Source organism: Aspergillus homomorphus (assembly GCF_003184865.1).
Source record: "Aspergillus homomorphus CBS 101889 unplaced genomic scaffold BO97scaffold_4, whole genome shotgun sequence".
Classification (NCBI taxonomy): domain Eukaryota; kingdom Fungi; phylum Ascomycota; class Eurotiomycetes; order Eurotiales; family Aspergillaceae; genus Aspergillus; species Aspergillus homomorphus.
The window spans coordinates 1,061,594-1,082,478 of NW_020291890.1; the positions used below are offsets into that span (position 1 = coordinate 1,061,594).

At 52.3% G+C, this 20,885-nt stretch overlaps 7 protein-coding genes across 7 annotated transcripts; 4 read left to right on the forward strand and 3 right to left on the reverse strand.

Moving 5' to 3' along the window:
* Positions 1 to 669: 669 nt before the first annotated feature.
* rfeF (putative transcription factor RfeF) lies at positions 670 to 4,020 on the reverse strand. The gene is made up of 5 exons (XM_025694694.1): positions 3,559 to 4,020; positions 3,295 to 3,372; positions 1,506 to 2,364; positions 1,388 to 1,455; positions 670 to 1,330 (listed from the first exon to the last, which is right to left on the reverse strand). Exons 1-5 carry the CDS (start codon positions 3,673 to 3,675, stop codon positions 956 to 958), a joined length of 1,497 nt encoding a protein of 498 aa, XP_025555249.1. The 5' UTR covers positions 3,676 to 4,020; the 3' UTR covers positions 670 to 955.
* Positions 4,021 to 5,069: 1,049 nt separating this feature from the next.
* On the forward strand, positions 5,070 to 6,996 carry BO97DRAFT_403252 (Gfo/Idh/MocA family protein). Its single transcript, XM_025694695.1, has 2 exons — positions 5,070 to 5,345; positions 5,415 to 6,996. Exon 2 carries the CDS (start codon positions 5,474 to 5,476, stop codon positions 6,716 to 6,718), a length of 1,245 nt encoding a protein of 414 aa, XP_025555250.1. The 5' UTR covers positions 5,070 to 5,345; positions 5,415 to 5,473; the 3' UTR covers positions 6,719 to 6,996.
* On the reverse strand, positions 6,893 to 9,431 carry BO97DRAFT_403253 (signal recognition particle subunit SRP72). The gene is made up of 4 exons (XM_025694696.1): positions 8,940 to 9,431; positions 8,579 to 8,852; positions 8,375 to 8,519; positions 6,893 to 8,320 (listed from the first exon to the last, which is right to left on the reverse strand). The coding sequence occupies exons 1-4, from the start codon at positions 9,258 to 9,260 to the stop codon at positions 7,087 to 7,089; spliced, it is 1,974 nt and encodes a 657-aa protein (XP_025555251.1). The 5' UTR covers positions 9,261 to 9,431; the 3' UTR covers positions 6,893 to 7,086.
* A 2,144-nt stretch (positions 9,432 to 11,575) lies between these two features.
* On the forward strand, positions 11,576 to 12,979 carry BO97DRAFT_336857 (glycosyltransferase family 31 protein; the record flags this gene model as incomplete). The annotated part of the gene is made up of 1 exon (XM_025691470.1): positions 11,576 to 12,979. The coding sequence occupies one exon, from the start codon at positions 11,576 to 11,578 to the stop codon at positions 12,977 to 12,979; it is 1,404 nt and encodes a 467-aa protein (XP_025555252.1).
* Positions 12,980 to 13,663: 684 nt separating this feature from the next.
* BO97DRAFT_475644 (putative C6 transcription factor (AmyR)) lies at positions 13,664 to 15,995 on the reverse strand. The gene is made up of 3 exons (XM_025700426.1): positions 14,845 to 15,995; positions 14,339 to 14,789; positions 13,664 to 14,263 (listed from the first exon to the last, which is right to left on the reverse strand). The coding sequence occupies exons 1-3, from the start codon at positions 15,828 to 15,830 to the stop codon at positions 13,817 to 13,819; spliced, it is 1,884 nt and encodes a 627-aa protein (XP_025555253.1). The 5' UTR covers positions 15,831 to 15,995; the 3' UTR covers positions 13,664 to 13,816.
* A 1,000-nt stretch (positions 15,996 to 16,995) lies between these two features.
* BO97DRAFT_183048 (uncharacterized protein) lies at positions 16,996 to 17,669 on the forward strand. Its single transcript, XM_025690397.1, has one exon. The coding sequence runs from the start codon at positions 17,027 to 17,029 to the stop codon at positions 17,417 to 17,419; it is 393 nt and encodes a 130-aa protein (XP_025555254.1). The 5' UTR covers positions 16,996 to 17,026; the 3' UTR covers positions 17,420 to 17,669.
* BO97DRAFT_362526 (glycoside hydrolase family 31 protein) lies at positions 17,553 to 20,701 on the forward strand (the record flags this gene model as incomplete). The annotated part of the gene is made up of 4 exons (XM_025692466.1): positions 17,553 to 18,253; positions 18,306 to 18,707; positions 18,763 to 18,933; positions 18,989 to 20,701. The coding sequence occupies 4 exons, from the start codon at positions 17,553 to 17,555 to the stop codon at positions 20,661 to 20,663; spliced, it is 2,949 nt and encodes a 982-aa protein (XP_025555255.1). The 3' UTR covers positions 20,664 to 20,701.
* Between the last annotated feature and the right edge of the window lie 184 nt (positions 20,702 to 20,885).

The window sequence follows — 20,885 nt, forward strand, 5'->3', positions numbered from 1 at the left end:
TGGCCATTCAACGGCCATCATCTGTCCCTGTCATGCGCGGCTGCCTGCGCGCCCACTGATCCCTCCGATATGCCATTTGATTGGCTGGAAAGTTTGTGGATGGGTTGAACGAACACTGCACTGCACTGCACTCAGTCCACTGTGACATGGAGATGGAATCCTACCTACCCTCATACTGCCTCAGTGGTACCAAACTGAAGGTTGAATGAAGATGAAGCATAAAAAAACATACAACAGAAGGGATTCGCTGGTGGTCACCCACCCAACTACTAACCTCCCGGCGTGTGGCTTGAGTACGGCTGAGCGGACGGGAAGCCCTATTTTCCACACCCTGTGGTCGTATGTGCCTGTATACCCCTAAGTAGATAATATATAGATAAATACTGAGGAAACTCTGCAACCTACCCCGATTACTGGAGCCTAATATGGCCCTGCTTCATGGCAAATCCACAACCCCAACAACAAGGTAATCCTCTGACAGTGGCAATACCCCTCGATGACAAAGGCAAAACTAGATCTGTTCTTGACGGATCTACTCAGGCTGCTACGAGTGTCCTGACAGAGGATGCATTGCAGTAACTCGACAGCTGCCATAATTACCGAGTAAATAATCTCGTGATTATGTCTCCCATGACGTCACTGACAGGCGGAAAAAGCAACAACTGCCGATCTTTGTGCCTGGCCTACGTCAAGTGTCAACTCGTCGTCAGCTAAACCCCACGCCTAGCTTCGTCGGGCCTTTGTCTCGGAAACTACCATAGAATAAGGTACGTCACGTTGCGATCTTACAGAGGAAACGCTCTCAGCCATCTGCATTATTGCCATTTTTCGCGGCTGTCCTAATCGAATAGCAGTGCTCGTGTTCAACGTAAATTATCAACTGTTACAAACGAAAGCAAATCCCAGAGCGATCCAGCATCGTCCGTCCTCTTTCCACAGACATGCTGCCTCCTGCTTAGTAGCGGGGAGGCGCTCCGTACCCAGTGTAGCCTCGTGTAGCTCCACCGGAGGATTGTCCATAGCCGGGCTGGTTGGGATGCGGGGAAGGGGCGCCATATCCGCCACCGTAGCCCTGGCCATAGCCCTGAGGGGGACCCTGAGGGGGACCCTGACCCTGGCTAGGCGGGTATGGTGCCTGGTTGTATCCCGGTCCTGAGCCATACTGTCCCTGCGGTGGCTGGTTGTAGGCTTGGGCTGGAGGCTGGTTGTAGTTATACCCACCATACTGACCGCCCGGCGGCCCGGGAGGTGGAGGACCGCTGCGCCCAGCAGCCTTTTCATCTTTGGTGTCATATGAAGAGTCAATAGCACCAAGCATCAGTTTGGCACACTAGGAAAGGATCAGCCATAAGGTATGCAGCGGACGGAAACGTTGATGGGCACTCACCCAAAGCTCGCGAGTCAAATGCACCGGGGGGTTGGCCCGTGACATTTCATCTTGCTCGACCTCGAAGTCTAGATTCTCAATTAGCGTCTCCTGCCATCATGGCACGGCAGTAACATACTAGAGGTGCAATCAATCAACGCGCCAATCTGAGGATCTTCGTCAAGAGAGGCCAGGAAATCCCGCGCCTTGGTGTCGTTTCCGACCTGTGAAAACTGGAAGGAAACGGCTCCTTGTCCATACTGAGTGCGAGAAACTTCGCTGACAGCATAGCCAATGGCGTTCGACACACTATCCAGAGGCTCACCAGCAGGCTGTCCATCAGTGATAGTGATAATGAGAATCGGCTTCTGGAGTCGGCCTGCCCTCGCCGGAGCCACCACCATCGGGTCTAAGATTTTGTTGCGCAGGCTGGTGCCCAGCGGGGTAAGACCCTGGAAACGAACCCGCGACACGAGGCGGCTGACATCATCCGCGTTGCGAATGCCATCGCCCTGCTCAGACGAATTCATGAACCGCACCGAAATGCCATCATCATCAAAGGTGGAAGCAGCCGATGCGACGACCTCGAGGATCGATCGCAGCTGTTCCTTTCTCACACCTCGTTCCTCAAATTCGATGGAGCCACTGTCGTCCACATACAAGATGACATCAAAGAGGGACAATTTCATAATGTCCATAGCCACTTCAGTTGGGATGTTGAGTTCATGAGTCAACTTGTTCACCTTCATGGGCGCCTCATTGGACAGAGCCTGAATGAGTGCATTGAGTCTTTCTGGCGGATAGAAGCTTTGAAGACGTTTCTCTTGAATAGTCGCGATCAACAGCTGTCGGTAGGCAGCGACCTGCTGCTCCGTCGCACGACCGGGGGGAGGGGCACCGCCAGAGGGGCCATACGCAGCTCCAGGGGGGCCACCCTGCTGGGGAGGACGGACAGGCCCACCGGAGTAAGGCGCATTTTGAGGAGGATAAGGCTGACCCTATAACATCAGACTCTGTCAGTACGAGTAAAACCCTTCTGAAAACATGCATCAAGGTAACAGCGCGAGTATGAAAAAGAGAGAAGACAGCAATTGCGGAGTGGCGGGACGAAATATGTACTTGAGATATAGGCTGTTGAGAATACTGGGGCGCGGTTGATCCATAGGGCTGACCCTGGGGCGGGGGAGGCGGGGGCCGGCCGTAGCTCTGCTGCGGCTGAGGAGACTGTCCATAGGGCTGGTCCCTGGTGCCATAGGGTGACGGCTGAGCGTAGCCTTGCGCAGGAGGCGCCTGGGCGCCGTACGGTGCCTGCGGATACGCCTGGCCATACGCTTGAGGAGCGGGCGACGGAGAAGGATTTGCCGGAGCAGGATAAGCGGACTGTGGACCAGGGTAGGGCGATTGCGAGGTCGGATAAGATGGTTGTGCTCCAGGGTAAGGCGACTGCGAGGTCGGATAAGACGGTTGTGCTCCAGGATACGGCGACTGAGGGCCAGGGGAGGGCGTGTGAGCAGGCTTATTGGGAGGAACCGATGGAGCTGCGTACGCCTGGTATTGTCCCGATGGTGAGGTTGGATAAGGAGACTGAGGGGGCTGGGTTGATCCAGGACGGAGTTGAGAGGGGTGACCGTAGGGGTCATAGTATGGCCGAGACATGGTTGACGGTTTGCGCCCGGGTTCTCGGACGATGACGAGCACGAAGGATATGAAGGTTGGAAGAAGGCAAGATGCGGGACACACTCAGGTGTAGGTAATGATAGAAGGGGCACAGGGGGTGAGACGATTTAATAGAGTGGAGTTATCTCCAAACTCTCGTTCATTCGATGGTGACTGATGGAGGAAACTCCGAAAGGAATGGATGGAGGGGGGTTGGGAAAAGAATAGTTCAAGAAGGAAGTCAGGACCAAGTAAGGAAATTTCTAGCTTACCGGACCACCAGCAGGAGCAGGAGAGCCTGAGTAAGCCTGATATTGCTGGCCCTGTTGCTGTTGAGGTTGCTGCTGTTGCTAGTGGGAGAAATGCGTCAGCCTTGAGGGGCGAACAGGAGATTGTAAGAGACCCAAAAATGCGGGAAAGTTGATTGAATGAATCATGATGAATGGATGGATGGAATGGAAACATCATCATGGGTGTGTGTGTGTGAGGGGCGACGGGAGAGGAAAGGAATTAGTCACTGCGTAGGGCGGACTCACATATCCACCGGGTGCTCCTCCAGGCTGCAGTGAGCTTGGAGGTCCTCCAGTATAGCCAGCGGGCGGTGCGCCTCCATACACACCACTACCACTACCACCAGGCTTGTTGGTGTTCATGCTGTTGGCGATCTTCGAAGCGAACTAGAAATGAAGGAACGCAAGTGCAGGATGCAGCAGTTAGTCAAGCACACCAAAGAGGATCTCTATACTTGTTCCTCGAGGCAGGGCAGGTTGACGTGTTCAAAAGGGAGATGATGCAGATGATTGCAGGTCGAGCTTTTGGGATGAGCGGGGCAGCAACGCGGGGCAGTTCGAATAATCAAGATTGATTACTGAATTGGAAAAGAGCAGGTGGGACGAAAAGAACTCAAAGAACTTAACTTACCCCCATGTTAGACGGTTTAGTCCGTTGTAGATATCTGATTTTTGTTTGTGTTCCTTTGGAAGGTTGGGAAAAGGAAAGGGAAAGGGAAAAGTCGGGATGATAGTTCCTGCAGCTGTTTGGATATAAATCTGGTGATGTCGTCACTTGTCAAGACTCAAGAGGGGCAGAGCGGGAAGAAGAAAAAAAAAAATAAAAAAAAAAGGAGAGAGCGACCCGGCTTCAAAGGTCCACACAGCCACAGTTCAGATCAAATGAGCGACCGGCTAACCCAATACTAACTTAGTCTTGAGGGGGCTTAGATATCTACTGAGTCGAAGATGACGACCGACTGATCTCGTTCGGAGACCCACGTTGAGTTGGACAATTCTATACGAAGTAACGATGCTCGTCCAAGGCTTAGTCTCCTGGGGAGGTATATGTATCTACTTAGTACGTTCTTTATCATTTAGACTCATTTAAAGTCTGTTAGATTAACCTCTCAAGGTAGTAAAGGCAGTCGGTCATTAGTGCCTCACAAGGCTGATCTCCCACCGAGACATAAGGCTGCACTGCATCCATCTACATAAAGCCTGCTGAAGATACCAACTCTTCAAGCATAATAACAAGCACATGACTGGCTGGCGATGAGCACAGCCTGTGATCTCACAGAATCCTGCCAAGATATCAAATCAAGTAGAATGGCTATACCAGCTGACTGACATTGGCCAGGAGTCTTACCTGTTCAGGTTTTGTATGTACTTTACTCAGTATAATGTCTAAGGCTGCATGTGGAAATTTATCTGATCTCTTATCCTGTAGGTAATTTGTATGGCCCCACCGATCGGCCTGCAGTCCTACTTAGTATTTTATGCTTATTACCTTCCAGATCTATAGCAACAACCTCCATGGATCTTTTCGACATGTTGTACTTCTACTACATTGCAAACCATGTATAGAAAGAAATAAAACTCGATTAGAAGCATTCTCATCAAAGGAAACAAAACACATTTAAGCAATATCCAGATTGAGTGCCACTGATGTCATGGAATGCCCAGACCCAAACAAAGACCTGCTGAAAAAAAAGAAAAGCTTCATGATCACAAGTTTGCCCAGGAAAAATATTATCGTAACACAAGCTCACAGCTGTCACTTCCTCGAGCTCGATTCTGAATTTTCAGTTCACAGTGCCAACACTTCTTGCCGGATTTGTAGGTCCTGATACTGCAACAGGCAGGAGGACTTCCCTTCAGTTATCCCTTGCATCCAGCATATTTTACCACGAAGCCGTTGGCTTGATCCCTTCCACATTTCTGCTCTTATCGACACTTCAGAAAATGCGCCTTTCTTCCTCTCTTTCACCTCATCTTCAGAGCTCTCTCTGTCTACCCCACGTGCGAACTGGTTAAAACATTAACCTACTTGCGTAAGCCATGGCTGCATTCTCACTGAACTTGAAGTTCCAGAGCTAACATCATCGATACACAAACCACAGCCCACACCGACCCAGAGACAACCAAAGCAAACGGCCAAAAAGAGAGAGAGAGAGGCACGATGACACAGAAAGTCCTCCGAGTCGGTATTATCACTGCAGACGAAGGCGCCCAGGCCATCCAGGAGATATACCTTCCAGTCCTCACTGCTCTCACCAGCAACTACGAAGTAGCAGTCATCCATAACGCTTCAAAGAAAACCAAGCAGACCACAACCAGCGCCAGAAACAGTTACAGTAATGGCCACCACACGTATGACACAGCCAAGGCCAACGGCCATGAAGGTCAAACCAACAACATCCCGCGTGCATCTTCCGTGGAGGAGGTCATCTCCGACCCAACCATCGAGCTGATCCTCAACTTCATGCCCAACGAATACCACGAGGTCTACACCGTCGCAGCCTTGAACGCCGGCAAGCACGTCATGGTCGAGACTCCCGTAAGCCTGAGTATCCAAAGCGCGAGACGCATAATCGACGCCGAGAAGCGCGCTCCCAAGGGTGCCAAGGTGTTCGTGGCATGTGCGCGCCGCTACGCCCCCTGCATCGAGGAGGTCTTCACGAAGGAGGTCGCGTCCCTGGACCGCATCTATTACGCTCGTTGCCGCAACATCGCGGGCCCCAGCCTGGCGCATACGGCTACCGCACCGCGGAAGAAGGTCTGGAGTGCCTTGACCGGTGCAATGTATGGGTTTGCATCCCAGAAGAATAATAAGCAGGATGACGGTCCGCAGCTCATGGACGGATTACTGCAAGAGATGTTCTCGGGCGAGGAACTGACCAAAGAACGCATCGCGCTCTGTAAGTTTCTCGCATCCCTCGGCTGCCATGACCTGGGCTTGATGCGTGACACGCTTGGGTTTCCAGATGCTATCTCCAATATCTCTGTGAACGAGCCTTACTATTCCGCCTTGTTTCACTACTACAGTGGCCGGAGGGGCGAGCACCCATTCACCCTGATGTATGAGACCGGTACGGATGCCGTGCCGCGCTGTGATGCACACCTAGCAATCTATGGTGATACCAAGACGGTCAGCATTCAATATGGTCTGCCGTACGCCCGTGACGAGCCCGTGAAGGTTGTGGTAGAAACGGCGGATGAGAATGGGGAGATGAAGAGGACTGAATCCGTGAGCGGGTGTGAGGAAACCTACAAGGGAGAACTCAAGGCACTGCATGCCTACTTGACTGAGGATCAGATGGCCAAGACGACTGCCCGCGATGGGCTTCAGGACCTCAAGCTGTTCTACCAGATCTTCGAGCAGTACGATCGGCAGTGCGGCACCATCCGAACTCCTCTTGGCTAAGTAGTGTGGTCCTCATCTGAACGAACGATGATGCTTCAACAGCTTTGCTTCGCTTTGAAATTGACGAAAAGATGTACTGTATTTCTGAGTCGTACGTGCTTTCAGGCTGACGACGTTCGGGGGTGGTTACTATTTTAGCAGGAAGAGAATGGCCTCAAATGTGAGGAATAATTTGCATATTTGAATTTGCTTCGAAGGCGAAAAGGGGGAGTTGTATCAGAACAGCAGATTGTTCGAATTTCTATTTACATGCTCCCATGATGGAATCAAAAGACTTCTTTTTCCTCTGCCAGCCAATGCAAGACATGTCTCATGAATAGAAGTTAAGAAGAAAAGATATAGCAACAGTAGATTACCGATGTGTACCACTACCGCTTACCCTTCTTCTTCTTCTTGTTAGCGCCACCACCGCCACCACCACCTTGAGGCTTAGTTTGATTCGTGGCCGCAGCAGATTCCTCCGCCTTGTCACTCACCACACCACCCTGCGTCCTGTCCGCCGCGCGCTGCTTGCCCTTGCGACCCTTGGGCCGGTAGTTCGAGCGATCGCGCAGAGGCAGCCAGCGTTCCGGGTCCGGGGTCTTGCTCGGATCGTAATCCTTGGGCAACCGCGACTTCCGGACACGTTTCTTCGCCGCGCCGCCGTCGTCCTTGCCGGCGGCGGCCGACCTCTTCCGGGCCCCTGCGATGGCGGCCGCGGCCGCGGCGTTCGCAGCGGAAGAAGGCGCGATACCGGCTGATTCGAGCGCAGCCACGTCAACATCGGCGACCAGGTCCGCGACGGACGGGAGCTGGTTGACTAGCGACTCAACCTTGGTGTAGTCGATGGGGGCCTGGGCGGCGACGTAGCCGGCGACGGCGAAGTGGTCGGCTGTGTTGGACTGGTAGAGGGACTTGAAGAGCTCGCCGGCCGTGGTGAGGTCCGCGGGGTCGGACGAGTGCAACAGGGAGGCTCCGGCGGCTCGGAGGAGAGGAATGGGCGATTCGTCGCTGCTGCTCTGTTGTTGCCAGTAGGCTGCGGCCTTGGCGAGTTCGGAGCGGATCTGGACCTTGCGGCCCTCGAGCTTGTAGAGGGAGATGAGTACGCTTAGGACGCCCGGGTTGAAGCGGACTGCCTTGTCTTGCTCGGAGATGGACTCGTCCAGGAGTTGGAGGGTGGACTCCAGGGTGGTGATCGCGGAGGTGGTGTTGCCGGCGCTGACGTAGAGTTGCACGGCAGTCAGAGCCAGACCCAGGTCTTTAGGCCGTTTGTCGAGCGCCGCCACGACGGGCTTGAGCGCTTTTGTGCCGGACTCGCCGTGGGCGTGGGCGGCGGCGTTGTACACAGAGAGGAGGTTCACGCTGGGTTCTGTGGAGGGATAGGCGGCACGGGAGAGAGCTTTGGAGGTAGAGCGGATGATTCCGTCGTACTTGCGGACGAGGAGGTCGGCGGCGTGCGAGTTTCCGACCGTCAAGTTGCTCTGGAAGTCGAAGAGCTTGTCGCTATCTGTCGAGTCGGGGGTCTCATTGAGGGCCTTGTAGAAGGCGTAAGGGTTGACCGAGGCGCCGCGAGCGAGGGTGGCATTGGTCTGTGCGATTTTCTTGGTCGAGGCTTCGGGGATGCTGCGGCTGGGTGAGCTTCGGCTTGGCAACTGTGATCAGGGGATTTATACATACTCTTTGACAGAGATCTCCTCTAGGATGGATTGAGCTTCCTCGGACTTGCCTTGGCGGAGCAAGACGTACAACTGCTGCACGGCAATGGGGAGCAATTCAGCATCCCTGTCCTCTGGCGTGAGATCTTCTGACGTGCGGCACAATTCTGTGTAGAGAGAGGGTGTTAGCTGACGTTGTTTTTGTGTATGCGTTCCAAGGACCAACCCTTTGCTCGCTTCAAGAGCAATTCTCCCTGCTCGAATTCGCCCTTGGCTATGCTCAAGCATGCAGCGTTGTAGACGGTTTCGAATGCTTCCAAATCGTCGCGAGTTGGTCTGTTATGGCGGACAAACTCTGGGTATCCCTTCCACTGCAGCTGGGCATCCGTGGCCCAGGCGTTGATGCGCAGGTCGTTTTCCTCGTTGGACAATGATGCACCATCTTTTGACAGGTCTTCGTATAGCTCGGCCGCACGTCGGAACTTCTCAGCACGGTAGCTCTAAGATATGCGAAATATAGGTTAGTATTTGTTGTTGAAGGCGGGGTATGACAACACTTGGGATGGCAGGTAGGAAGCATCACATACAGCTTGGGCTTCCAAGTGAAGAGCACCACGGTCGCCAGTTACTCCAGACACCACTTCTATGGCCTGCTCCAGCTGGCCGGACTTGTAAAGAACGTAGGCATATTCCAGAGCAGCCCGCTTCTTCAAACCGTCACCGGCTTCCTCGAATACGCGCAGGCAGTCGTCGTAGCGGTCCAATTTCAACAAAGCAACGATCTTGATGTGCTGTGCATGCTGATCTATTTTCGACTTCGCCAATGCGTCGTTGGCGGACTGGAGAACTTCGTCGTGATCATCAATGGAGGCTCGTTGCAGCAACGAGCTCAACGACTGAGCAGCCATGGCGACGCCGTGTCAAGTTCACACTCGAGACACCTGGTGTGAGATTTGCGCAGGCCCGAGGCGGGCGTGGATTTGAGCGAGGTGAAGTTGAGGTATGACACCCAGGCACTTCTCTAATGAAAGGCAGAAAGCTTTAGAGAAGGAGCTGAATGTTATGCTTGGTCTTCCAAGTGGCCAGTCCGAGCTTGTGAACCATCTGTGCGGGAGTGCGATATTTCCCCATTGGGGAATTCTGCACATGATGGCTGTTCCGGTGACCGTAGCCTAATCTCCCCCCTCCGCCATCACATCCGAGTTCATGATATACTTTCAGGTTACTGTAGGTACTATCGGTCTGGACACCAGAACAAGAACGACTACCAATCCAGATTTTGGGCATACACAACGAGCCCTTGCCTTCACAATCTATAGGGGGAAGCCTCTCTGATCCATGTCAGACACAACCACGTTCAAGTCCAAGTATCCTGAAATAGCAACAATACTCTTTGATTTCAATGAGCTCTGTGGCTCGCCGATAGTCGGCCATTGCTCCCGATGAGATTCTAGACCAGATGCCCCTTACTTTTCAGGGTCACCGAATGTCAGACAAACCGATGTGCTTATCCAGCCTATGGTTTCTACCATATACTTACTCTGTTTACATTGAGACTATTAGAGCGAGGTTATCTGGTCACCGCGTGCCGTCGTGCACAGACAACAAGACTCAATCAACGGTCGCCGTCATACACCATAAGAGTGTAACTACTCTGTACTCTTTAGTCTTCTATTCACTAAGCGAAAAGCCTGTGGTTATCACATGATCGAGACAGCAGGAGATGAGGAGGCGCCTGATCGACTGACATAAGCGCATCAGGCCAGGAGGCCGGAAGAAGACATTGTCCGGGTGCAATTACTTACATGGTTCCCCCCGTGGCGCCGTTCGCGTTGATCCTACCTCGACTTGCAGGCAACACAAGGGGCAGCTACCAATCTTTCTTCACAAGGAGGTGCAAATTATTCAAAGGCACCCTGCACTCAGGTATTGTAGAGATGTGTTCTTTCTTTCATAGAACAGTGTGTACGAAGTAGTCTGCCATCACTTGACACTGCTGACGCTAATGAGAGTCAATAATAAATTCCTTTTCCGGAACGCTATCTAATCGCTATGCGCCGGCGATTCGTCATCAGCAATCCGTCGCCCCCGCCGTCCGCTAGGCCCGTCGCCCCAAACGGAATGCGCGTCAAATGCATGGTCGTACCCAGGGGTTGTACTGGAAAGGTACGGCCGCATCCACTGGGCATGGAGGGTTGGGTTTGAAAAGTGGGAGGTGGGAGAGAGCTGTTACTTTTGGCTCCTGCGCCTGTCCCAGTTGCCTCCCATCCATGGATCCTCTTCGAAACAGGGCAGACACTGATCATCTATTTCATCCCACTGTTGAGATGTGCACCGTGCAAATATGCAATGGAGTAGGACGCTCGGGGAAGCGCAGCAGGACCTCTAATTCAAGAACGTAACCCTGGGGAGACTGTCACCTTAAGGAAGTCTCCTAGTACTGGTCTCTGGACCGATCGGCCCCTGTTGACGGTGAAGTGGGACATGGTGTGGCTGCTCCGTCCAGCAGGTGTGCCCTGATGGCTCGACGGTCTCTTATTCGATCAACCACTAAACAGTGGATGGATCGGGCTCCATCCGCTGCTCTCTAGGACCCTCAAGGAAACCAGACTGGCCCATGGCCGATCCCTGGGTTGGTCGCTCATTCTCCGCCCGGTCATGATTCGCTTCGTCCCCAAGTCAGATCCGGCCATTTTCGAGCCGTGCGGTGCTTCTTCTCGCTGCAATGGTATTTTGGAGCCCCGTTGATCGGCTATCAACCTTCCCTCTCCATATCTTCTTCCACTAACCTAACCGTCAACTGGGCCCAGGATTGACGTTGTCGCTGTCGCTTCCCTTCTGACCTTCGTCATCCTCTCTGCCGTCCTCGCCTGCCTCTGCCTCCGACGTTGCCCGTCACTTCTCTCCTTCTTTTGCGGTTTCCAAGGATCGTCTGCTTTTCTCCTTGTCTCGATTGTTATATCCTGTGTCTCCGCCCTCGCCTTCCTCCTCTCGCCGCCCGCTTCCCGCCCTTCCTCCCCGGACCAGGCCTCTCCTGCCATAATCTGCACTCTCCTCTCTCCTTCCTCCTACCGTCGCCGTGTTGGAGCATCGCGATGGTCTTGGAGCCTCAGTGCGGCGTATAGGTTCATTACTTCCTCCAATTGATGAAATAAGAAATCACTCGAGCCAGATGTGGAATAAGGCTGAGGAGAAGCCGCGGACCGCGATGGGCGCCTCGTACATGTGGAGGAGAAAGTTGCTGCGCTTTGTGGTCGCAGCTTGCCTTGTGTCCAGCTTCACGGTCTTCCTATGGCCTAAGATCGAACACCCCCATGAGATCACGACGCAAACTATCTCAAATATTACCGTTACCTCCGAAGTTGAATGCGAACCCGATTTCGACGCCCTCCAACGCCTCGACGTCCGCAAGGTTTCTCAATATGTGCGCCGTGAAATCGTGGTTTCGCCTTCTGCGAGTGACGCTGTCCCAATCGCACAGCGACTGGAAGTGCCTTTATTTGAGAAGATTCACAAAGACCATCGGTTTGCGGAGGACAGCCAGCACCAGGATGACTGCTTGATGCCTCGTCCGGTTTCTGTCACTGTACCTCCAATCTTACCAAGAGCGGACGCATCCCACATCGACTTCGGCGTCGCCACAACGCTGGAGCGCCTGAACGAGTCATTAGATGCATTCACTCACTGGGCTGGACATACGAACACCCGCATCTTGGCACTTATTGAGCCGGATGCCCGAATCAATGAAGTCCTGACTAAGGCTGAGCACCTAGGCGTCAATCTCTCGGTGACAGAGTCGAGCGAAGAATATCAGCACCGCTACTTCTCGTTGGTGCCACATTTGGCCAAGAATTTGCGGCCGCAGACGAAGTGGACCTGCGTCATTGATGACGATACCTTCTTCCCCTCAATGACGGCGCTGGTACATGCTCTTGCGAAATATGATGATACAGTACAAACATACGTTGGAGGGCTATCGGAAGCGATGCCCCAAGTTGGGATCTTTGGTCTAATGGGCTTCGGAGGCGCTGGCGTCTTCATGTCTAGACCTCTGATTGAGCAGATAGGCCGCAAAGAAGTCTACGAAGATTGCCAAAAAATGGAATCCACCGGTGATCGCAAGATCTCTCTCTGCATCTACCAATATTCAGATGCCCATTTGACCATTGACCACCGCCTGCGTCAGATTGACATGAGGGGAGATGTATCTGGTTTCTTTGAGGCGGCTCGGCCCCCGCCGCTTTCCGTTCATCACTGGAAGTCATGGTTCAATGCTGACATGGCCAAGCTCGGCGTTGTCAGCGAGGTCTGCGGCGATTCTTGTCTGTTGCGGAAATGGCACTTCGGCGACGGCTGGGTCCTCACCAACGGCTTCTCCATCGTCAAGTACAGCAATGACATCCCCACAAATGACAAGTCGATGGAGATAACGTGGTCAGGCGACAATGGTGCAGTCTTCGAGTCGTTCTTGCACGAACTCGGCCCACTCCGACCGAGGGACGAAGGCAAAATCAGCTACATCCACGAGGATGCCATCATCGACGGCAACCAGATTCGACAATGGTACATTCGTCGGGACCCTGAGCTCGGCGACAAGGTCCTGGAGTTGATTTGGCGCAAGGAGTAGAGACAGCCTGTCGTATTCTTTTCGACTTCCCAACACTTCATCCCCCACAATACCGATCTTGTCGTCAAATACCCAGCACCGGTCTGCTGCTTTTCTCGACGGACGGATCACATCCCATGCTTCACAGGGACGATACGTGGACCCACTCCCGCACATCAACGCGGTACACTTATAATCATTTATAACGGCGCATAGATCACGACGGTTTTGTTCTTACTTGCCCATGTCCCAAGTGACTTCGTGCATATCCACATCTAAAAGCTGGATCTGGCACATACCCTTTGCATAGTTTTTTGTGTTGACGGCTTAGCCCTACATACTCTGTATAGCAGCTGGCTTTTTTTATGGCCTTTTTTTTTTCTTTTTTTTTTTTTTTTTTGCCATGAATGGGTTCTGATTTGGTTACGCTGGCCATTATCTCTCTGTTTTCCTTTTCCTCTAGAGGTGCCCAAAATTGTTTCTACTTCATCGACAGTGCGAGTAGTCGTTTCCTATTCTTGTGTTAGAATCGGGTTTTCTGATGTACGATAAACATCAATTACAGAGTAATCAAAACCATTTCTAAAACCATCTGTTATCTTTCGAGTGATGAGTCCATTGGGATATGCAGCTTCATGTCTATTGGCATCAAATCATCATATTCCTCTACTATTTTCCCTGGATATATATCATCGATTGTATGTTCAGGCCCTCCAGACCTTTTTTTGTCCACTACATAAATACTTGAAATTGGTATCACAGATAGTTCACTAGTCCCAATGTAACGAGCAACGTACCGTCCGAATCGCCAACAAACCATATCTACCTTTCTTAAAAACCCAACGCCCATCATCGTGGTCACTTATGATTACTACTACTACCACCACCACCAACTCCGACCGGAAACTCTATATGTGAAGACAGGGTCAGGATCCGCGATAGCGTGTCGACGTCGTCGGGATCTTGATGGTTATGGAGACTGTCTGGTAAGGAGGCGACCATTTCCAGCCCATTGCTCTCTGCATTCCACGCCTCAGAGGAATTGGTAGGCGGTGGCGGCGCAGGTAAGGCGAGAAACTCGCCCATGGAGAGGGGAGAGGTGAAGTCGAGGGCGCCGTTGCAGCGCTCCAGCAATGTAGGGAAGAGGTGGGACTGGGAGCCGCGGCTGCGGGAGAGGGTGGTGAGGATTCCCCATAGAAGCTCGCGGGGTTCGATGGTCGATTCGGAGAGACGGCGGGCAGCTTTGGACCCCAGAGACCGAGCGACGTCGGCGACGGCGGTTCCTAAGTCGAAGAGCTTTTGTTCCTGGTGGACGGTGAGTACTGAACGGCGAGAAGAGGACAAAGAACAGGTAAGGATGGATGCTGGGGCTTTACTGACCATGCCGATGCCGTGAGCGTCAACAGCGTCTTGAGATGCAGCGCTGATGACGTTCATTACGGCCTTTCCGACCATGACAGGAAGATGAAAAGGGAGGACTGCGTCGTCGCGAGAACCAGGCTGGGTGGGGCGGGTCATAGAGAGCTTCCACATCATGGCTTGCAGCCACTGTTGGGTGATGAGGATGTCGACTTTCTGGATCTCCGATACTCCATCGAGGGATATCGCTTTGCAGAGGCTGGATTGGATGGCAGAGGTAGGTGGAATCTCGGAAGAGCTGTCTACGCCGCCCGCTGAAATCCAGTCATAAAGATTGACGGTCAGTTTTTCGAATATGCTGATAAGGTTGATGAATCCGTAAGCGAGGATCGGGTCTTCGGAGCAGAGGACCTGTGGTTTGTGGATAGAGTTGCGTAGCATTACCGGTTTCGCTTGCTGGAGTGCATAGCCCCTGCTCGTAATCAGATCCGCGTTCCAATTCCGCTGCATTATCATGATAGGCTTACCTTTCTGTCACAAACAACAACCAGAAAACTCTTCGCCTTTCTTCAGCCTCTTCGACACTCAGTTCAGCGTAAGTTGACTCGCGGTTGAGACCGAGAGTGAAGATCATGGAGGTGGCCTGGCATAAGTAAAACCAAGCATGGTCTTGTCTGTCTAGATTGCCATAAGAAGCGAAGAGAAAAAACGAGGTGAGGAGACTGTCTATAGTCAAGTCTTCTACCACGTCACATTCTTTCCTTGCTCGTACCGCTTCGGCCAGCAGCTCCTCCCCAGACATGCACGAGTGCCCATCGGACCCAGTCGTAAGATACGAGGGATCAGGAACTGGGGACGAACCGTCCAGCTTGAGCTGAATATGTGTGGCTGCGCACAGAGATGCCAGAAATGCATACCTCTGCGATGATAGCAGCTCCGGTTGGTGACAATCTCGCTGGAGCTCCTGCTTCCGCACTACTGGCATGATGGGGAACAAGTATTTCAGGTAAACATTGACATGAGCTAAAAGCAGCGGGGCCGAAAGACGCCCTTTATAGGGTCGAATTGTACCAATCGTAGAGTCCGAGAGAGAGTTTGTTGAGTCCGGGGACGAGACAAGCTCCGGGGGAGGAAGCTGGGTGAACGGCTCCAAAACATCTTGGGACAGGTATTGAGAGTCCGTCAATGTGAAGGGTGGTGATGTTGGCGATCTTGCCAAGGGATATACCACAGTATCAGCCGTCCATTGCTTTTCCGGAGGGTACTGTTGCGGGTGCTGGTGAAAAGAACCCGATTGTTGGCGGGATACTAGTGGGTGAATAGGCGCAAGTGGATAGATGGTGCGAAACTTGGGACCCTTGCGCCGGAGAACGTCACTGTAGGAGCAAGAGAGCAGGAGACGCTGGCACTTGTCGCAAGGAAGCTCTCTAGAGCATTTGATCTTTCGACGGCGACAATTATCGCAGGCTTGCTTAGAGGATTTGGGCTTAGTGGGGGAGGGATGCGAGTCCATTGGTTTGTGGAAACTATGATCGGTTCGCGGTAAAAGATCAGCTGGGACGATGACAGCCCGTGGACATCATTGCATGTTGGGGGGAAGTGATATTTCCGAGAGCGAGAGTATTTTTGATCTCGACGGCCACGCGGATCTAGGAATACATAAGGATCATGCGATTGCCGGTGGAGGGGAAAGCAGTGAAGAAGGAAATCCGGGGGGGCAACAAGCGGGGGAAGGGAAACATAGCGCGAGGCATAAGATTGGCACGTCCTCCAGGCAGCCGGGACCCCGCGGTAGCGAACCCTGTTGGATTCCTGCTAGTCAGTCGTGTTAATTTCATTTCTCCTTTTTTGTTTTTGCGCTTTGTCTACTCAACGGCCCTGGCGAGCTAGTTCCCTAGTCTCAAGATTCGCCCCTCAGGCCTCGAGGGTACCGAAACACGGCCCCTTCAACCGAGCCAGAACGAGTACGGATGTCTCTGCTGCCCATTTGGGTTGACTTTAAATTTTGTCCTTCATCCAACTTGATCGAATGAGGGATAGGCCATCGCTGAAGCCAGACTTGCTTCTTGCCACTTGAATGACGGATGGTCTGCCATGGAATCCGCTCGTTGGGATAATCGACCAGAGAAGTGTTTGAGAAATTGTATGCATTACGATGTTGGCACACCAAGAGTCTGGGTGCGTCATTTTTATTCCTGACCTTTCAGCCCCTGCATATAATAGGACCGCTTGTATACCGTAGGATTCTTCTTTCATGTGATCGAGATTCACAACGCGTTGGTGCTGGCTGATGTTTTGACGGTCCGGGTGCTTCTCCGCAGTTGTTGATAGTGACCTGTAAAATCCACTCGGGAAGCCGAGAAAGACGTTGTGAGAATATCAATAAATCTCAGGTCAGTTGATGCTTTTCTCTGTTAAGCACCATTCTTCACTTCTTGCAAGATCTCGCTTGAGGTTTGCCTAGGCTGGACTGAGTCCTTTTGCAGAGTATGAGTTGATACTCTGGCATGAAGATCAGCCTCTTCACCGGGTGCTTTTTGGGAAGTGGCAGCCGTGCTGAAGATATTGACCGGACGGACCGGAGCTCAGTCGGGATTAGTGATGCATGGCGGGGTCTCAAGCAACAGTTATTAGGCCTTTAGTTGAGACTTGAGGATTAGTGAAGGAATGCGAGAATAGGAAAGGATCCGATGGCTTGTTTACTCCGCAATGGAAACGAATCTCCACGCCCTCGGGCAATTATCGGGAAGATGGCCAATAGGAGCACGAGCATCAGGTGATGATCCCGATGCCAGGAATATCAGGCACTCGAATAAAGATCCCCGATCTCTAACCGAGGGACTGCCAAGGCCGGACTCCTCAGCTTTCTCAAGCTATCCCAGCCTTGCTTTTGCTTGCTTTTGCGGGCCTGGCATCATTTTCCAATCATTCAAACCTAGTCTTGCTCTAGTCTGTTTTCCCCGCATCAATCAAGCCTGCCGGATTGCCTCCAGCCAACTCAGAATGCGGGCCCTATCCGCCCTTGCGCAACGGGAATTCAACGGAGCAATAATGGCCTGTCTACGAGGGGACAACGCATTGTCGCACAGCACCTTATCTTGAATAATTAGTGACTGGCTTTACTGTGCTCTCATCACGAGAAGTTAAATACTTTTTGTTAGCCCGATCTCGTGAAGGAGCAATCCGAGGGTACCAACCATCACACGGCTGCGCTCTTGGCCTCAACCTGAACGCCATGGCCAATCTGACGAAATTGCTGGTCAGTGCAGGGCTCATGCCACTAGTCTCTGGGCTGAGCCAAGTGACATTGTCTAGCACATCCACCTCCGCCTCGTTTGCGCAATTCACCATCCCGGCTGAAGCGGATATCGGAGCTCAATTAATTGCCAACATCGATGATCCTGAGGCAGTCAATGCACAGTCAGTGTGTCCGGGCTACAAGGCAACGGACGTGCAACAAAACTTCCATGGCTTCACAGCACGCTTGGATTTGGCCGGCGACGCATGCAATGTCTATGGAACAGACGTCGATACGTTGACTCTGACGGTGGAATACCAGGCGTCAGATCGGCTGAATATACAGATTCTTCCTACCTACGTCGATGCTTCCAATTCCTCGTGGTTTATTTTGCCAGAGGGACTTGTACCTAGACCCAAGCCAGGTGACGACAAGGCTCACACCCAAAACGATCTCACCTTCTCCTGGTCCAATGAGCCGTCGTTCAATTTCAAGGTTGTTCGCAAGGCTACTGGGGACATTCTTTTTGACACTGAGAGCACCGTTCTGGTTTATGAAAACCAATTCATTGAATTTTCCACTTCTTTACCCGAGGACTACAACGTGTACGGTCTTGGAGAGCATTTCAACCAGCTCCGTCTGCTCCAGAATGCAAACGTCACCATGTATGCTGCAGATGTTGGTGATCCCATTGATAGGTGAGTCCCTCAAGATCAGAAGCTCGGATGTCGCTAAATTGTCTTCTTCTAGCAATATTTATGGGCAGCACCCCTTCTATCTTGAAACGAGATACTTCAAAGCGGATGGATCTCCCAAGCACGTTAAGAGAAGCGAAGTCAATGCGTCTGAAGAATACACTTCCTACTCCCATGGCGTGTTCTTAAGAAATGCTCATGGACAAGAGGTGCTTCTGAGATCTGAGAGATTGACATGGCGATCTCTAGGTGGAGGTATTGACCTGACGTTCTACTCGGGTCCAACCCAGGCCGATGTGACCAAGCAGTATCAAGTCAGCACGGTGGGCTTGCCAGCCATGCAGCAGTACAGCACCCTCGGCTTTCACCAATGTCGCTGGGGCTACAATAACTGGTCTGAAGTCGCCGAAGTCGTTGCTAACTTCGAGAAGTTCGAGATACCTCTGGAATACATATGGTCTGATGTGAACCATCCTTTGTCTCTTGAGCCATTTACTAATATATGTGTCCAGGACTGATATTGATTACATGCATGGCTACCGTAACTTTGACAATGATCAACATCGCTTTTCCTATAGCGAGGGGGCAGAATTCCTCAGCGAGCTTCATGAGGGTGGCCGTTACTATGTGCCAATCATCGACGGAGCTTTGTATATCCCAAATCCCGAGAATGCCTCCGACGCGTGAGTTGCTCGCCGGATTATGTGACAGGTCGATCCTTGCTGACCAGAGAATAAGTTATGACACGTATACTCGTGGCGCTGCAGATGACGTTTTTATCAAGAATCCCGATGGCAGCCTATACATCGGTGCCGTTTGGCCGGGATATACTGTGTTTCCCGATTGGCACCATCCGAAAACGGCCGACTTCTGGATCAACGAGCTGGTGACTTGGGCTGAGAATGTGGCTTTCGATGGGTTGTGGTACGATATGACCGAGGTCTCTTCCTTCTGTGTGGGAAGCTGTGGGACTGGTAACCTCACCCTGAACCCGGTGCATCCGCCGTTCTTGCTGCCTGGCGAGCCTGGAAACATCGTTTACGACTACCCGGAGTCTTTCAATATCACCAATGCCACTGAAGCGGCGGCCGCCTCGGCCGGGGCCGCCAGTCAGGCTGCAGAGGCTGGGTCCTCGCCATCCTCCTCTACCTCCTACCTGCGTACAACACCTACACCTGGAGTTCGGGACGTTAACTACCCTCCATATGTGATCAACCACGTCCAAACTGGGCACGATTTGAGCGTCCATGCCATCTCACCAAATTCGACTCACTCTGATGGGTTCCAAGAATACGACGTGCACAGTCTGTACGGCCACCAAGGCCTGAATGCTACCTACCACGGCCTGCTCAAGGTCTGGTCCGATAAGCGGCGTCCCTTCATCATTGGACGCTCGACCTTTGCTGGGTCGGGCAAATGGGCCGGACACTGGGGTGGAGACAACATCTCAAAGTGGGGATCCATGTATTTCTCAATCGCACAGGCGCTATCCTTCTCACTCTTTGGCATTCCAATGTTTGGAGTGGACACTTGTGGTTTCAACGGAAATACGGACGAAGAGCTTTGCAATCGCTGGATGCAGCTGTCAGCCTTCTTCCCATTCTATCGAAACCATAATGTGCTTTCTGCTATCCCCCAGGAACCATATCAATGGGCATCGGTCATCGAAGCATCCAAGACTGCCATGCAAGTTCGTTATGCTTTACTGCCTTACTACTATACGTTGTTCCATCTCGCCCACACCACTGGATCCACGGTGATGCGTGCACTCGCATGGGAATTCCCCAATGACCCCACTCTGGCTGGCGTCGATAACCAGTTCCTTGTTGGTTCTTCGATAATGGCCATCCCTGTTCTCGAGCCTCAAGTCGATACTGTCAAGGGGGTCTTCCCCGGAATCGCAGGTGGCGAAGTGTGGTATGACTGGTATACGCAGACAGTTGTTGATGTGAAGGCGGGCGTGAACACGACCATCTCGGCACCACTAGGCCATATCCCTGTCTATGTACGTGGTGGAAGTATTCTTCCCTTGCAAGAGCCGGCTTTGACCACTCGTGAGGCTCGCAAAACTCCTTGGTCTTTGCTGGCCGCACTCGGAAGCGACGGCACTGCATCGGGGCAGCTCTATCTTGATGATGGGGTTAGCATTTACCCCAACGCCACGCTGAATGTGGATTTCTCGGCATCTCACTCGAGTCTGCATGTTTCGGCCAAGGGGAAATGGGAGGAGAAAAACCCCCTGGCGAATGTGACGGTCCTTGGGGTTGATAAAGCACCTTCGTCGGTCAAGCTGAACGGGAAGAAGGTCTCGACGGTCGAATATAATTCGACGTCGCGTATCTTGTTGGTCAGTGGTTTGCAGAGAGTGACAGGCAGCGGTGCCTGGGCTAAGGATTGGGTTCTAGAGTGGTAGTAGTGGTTCACCATGACTTGGGGCTTGCGTAGCGACAGAATAACAGCTGTTCATTGAATTGTCTGCAGAAAAGACTAAGATGTGAAACAATCTGCGGTTGAACGGGTCACTCGTAGACAGTCTTCTCACTGGGACTTGTGAAAGCTGCCCATTTTGAGAATCCCGAATGATAATGAAAAGAATGCAATTTTAATTTTTTTGGATTGCCAGCGAAGAAATCCT